The following is a 1719-nucleotide window of genomic DNA, read 5'->3' on the forward strand; positions in this document are numbered from 1 at the left end:
GCAGGAGGTAGGCCCCCCCTTCCCCAGCTGCCCCACGCGGGCAGGGGGGCAACAGGGCCACCCGGGGGGGTGACGGGGGACACGGTGGCATCGCGGGGGCGTCTGCGGGGAGGTTTGTTTGCAGAGAAGCCCGCGAAAGGAGCTGCCTTTGCCGGTGGCATCCAAACCCGAGCGCAGAGCAAATGCGATCTCGGCTCTCCCTGCCTGGCCGGTTGGGGGGAACATCCTGACGTCATGCCACGAACGTCCTGACGTCACGTCATGAACATCCTGACATCGTGCTGGGCAGAGTGCGGCTCGTGGGCGGCGTTTCCAGGCTGAGTCAATAATTTGGGCAAAATTGCAGGAAGCGGGTCAAAACTCCCTGATGTTCCCGGTGCCACGAGCAAGCTCTGGGCGTGTAGGCACGCTCGGACATGCGGGGTGCAAGCATGGGGCTGCCTGCCCTCGGCGGGCGGGCCGGGGTAGATATCCCCCTATTCAAACCCCGTTATATAATTTGGGCAAAATTGCAGGAAGCGGGTCAAAACTCCCTGATGTTCCCGGTGCCACGAGCAAGCTCTGGGCGTGTAGGCACGCTCGGACATGCGGGGTGCAAGCATGGGGCTGCCTGCCCTCGGCGGGACGGCCGGGGTAGATATCCCCCTATTCAAACCCCGTTATTAAACATGCCGCGAGCTGGTCCTGGCACGTCCTGGAGAGACCCGGCAAATAAATTGCCCACTTAACGAGCATAATTGGTGAAGATTAAAAATCGATGGGCGAGCTCAGGTGCCCGGCTCCGGCCCCCTCACCTAGGAGGCGATGCTCAGCCGCCGAGCCCGCTCCCCCCGGCCGCCTTGACCAGGAGATGGTTTATGTTTAACTAGACAACACACGAGCCCTATTCCCTTAACTAATTTTCCCGGTACCTTAACGGACAGAGCATTAATCGTCTCCTGCCATTATTTATTTATTTCCCCGGCAACGGTCTTGACAGGGCACCTTATTTTCTTTGTCAAATGCCATTAGCGCACGGCGGGAGCACGCAGCCGCGCAAGACAGATGCTGGTAATAATAATGAAATTCTCATTATTTACTCTCCCTTCTCTTGTGTTTGGTTTATTTATGTCTCCTGGGCACGGCCGGAGGCTGCGGGTTATTCTGTGAGTCAATCATACGAAGGCAATCGCCGCTGTTTTGCGGGCTCTCTTTGTATCCCAGCCGCATCCCGCATCGGTGCCGGGGGAGCCGGCTCCTCCATCCCTGGGAAAAGCCCCAGCTCCGGTCCTTGAAGTGGGAGCCGGCTCTTCCCAGCTTCACCCCTAGGCAATTTCCCTGCAGGAGAGGTTTTCCCAACCCGAGCGTTTCGTAGGATGGAGGTGATAAACTCTGTGTCTTTGCTGCCGGGCCGGCATCGCTCCCTCCCCAGGCTCCGGCGTCACCCGGCTCTTTCCCCTCTGTGCACTGTTTGCAAACCAGAGGATGAGGGGACAGGACGGAGAGTGGCATCCCGCTCTCCGACGGGCTTGGTTTTGTTTTTAGAAGACAGGAAGCTCTTTGTGGGCATGCTGGGGAAGCAGCAGAGCGAGGACGACGTCCGGCGCCTCTTTGAACCCTTCGGCCAGATCGAGGAGTGCACCATCCTCCGAGGGCCCGATGGAGCCAGCAAAGGTGGGCTTTGGGGAGCCGGGTGAGCACCCCGTGGGCCGCCGGGACCCACGGAGGGGGGGAGCGGCT

The 1719-nt window shown here is 59.9% G+C and overlaps 1 protein-coding gene across 1 annotated transcript in view; it reads left to right on the forward strand.

Annotated features, from left to right (window-relative positions):
* CELF6 (CUGBP, Elav-like family member 6) overlaps positions 1-1719 on the forward strand; it is a 19173-nt gene that overhangs the window by 12844 nt on the left and 4610 nt on the right. Inside the window, exon 2 of the mRNA XM_009319921.1 lies at positions 1525-1669. Coding sequence (XP_009318196.1) covers positions 1525-1669 — 145 coding nt within the window. The remainder of the gene's footprint in view (positions 1-1524; positions 1670-1719) is intronic.

The sequence above is a fragment of the Pygoscelis adeliae genome, unplaced genomic scaffold (genome assembly GCF_000699105.1).
Source record: "Pygoscelis adeliae isolate BGI_AS28 unplaced genomic scaffold, ASM69910v1 Scaffold303, whole genome shotgun sequence".
Classification (NCBI taxonomy): domain Eukaryota; kingdom Metazoa; phylum Chordata; class Aves; order Sphenisciformes; family Spheniscidae; genus Pygoscelis; species Pygoscelis adeliae.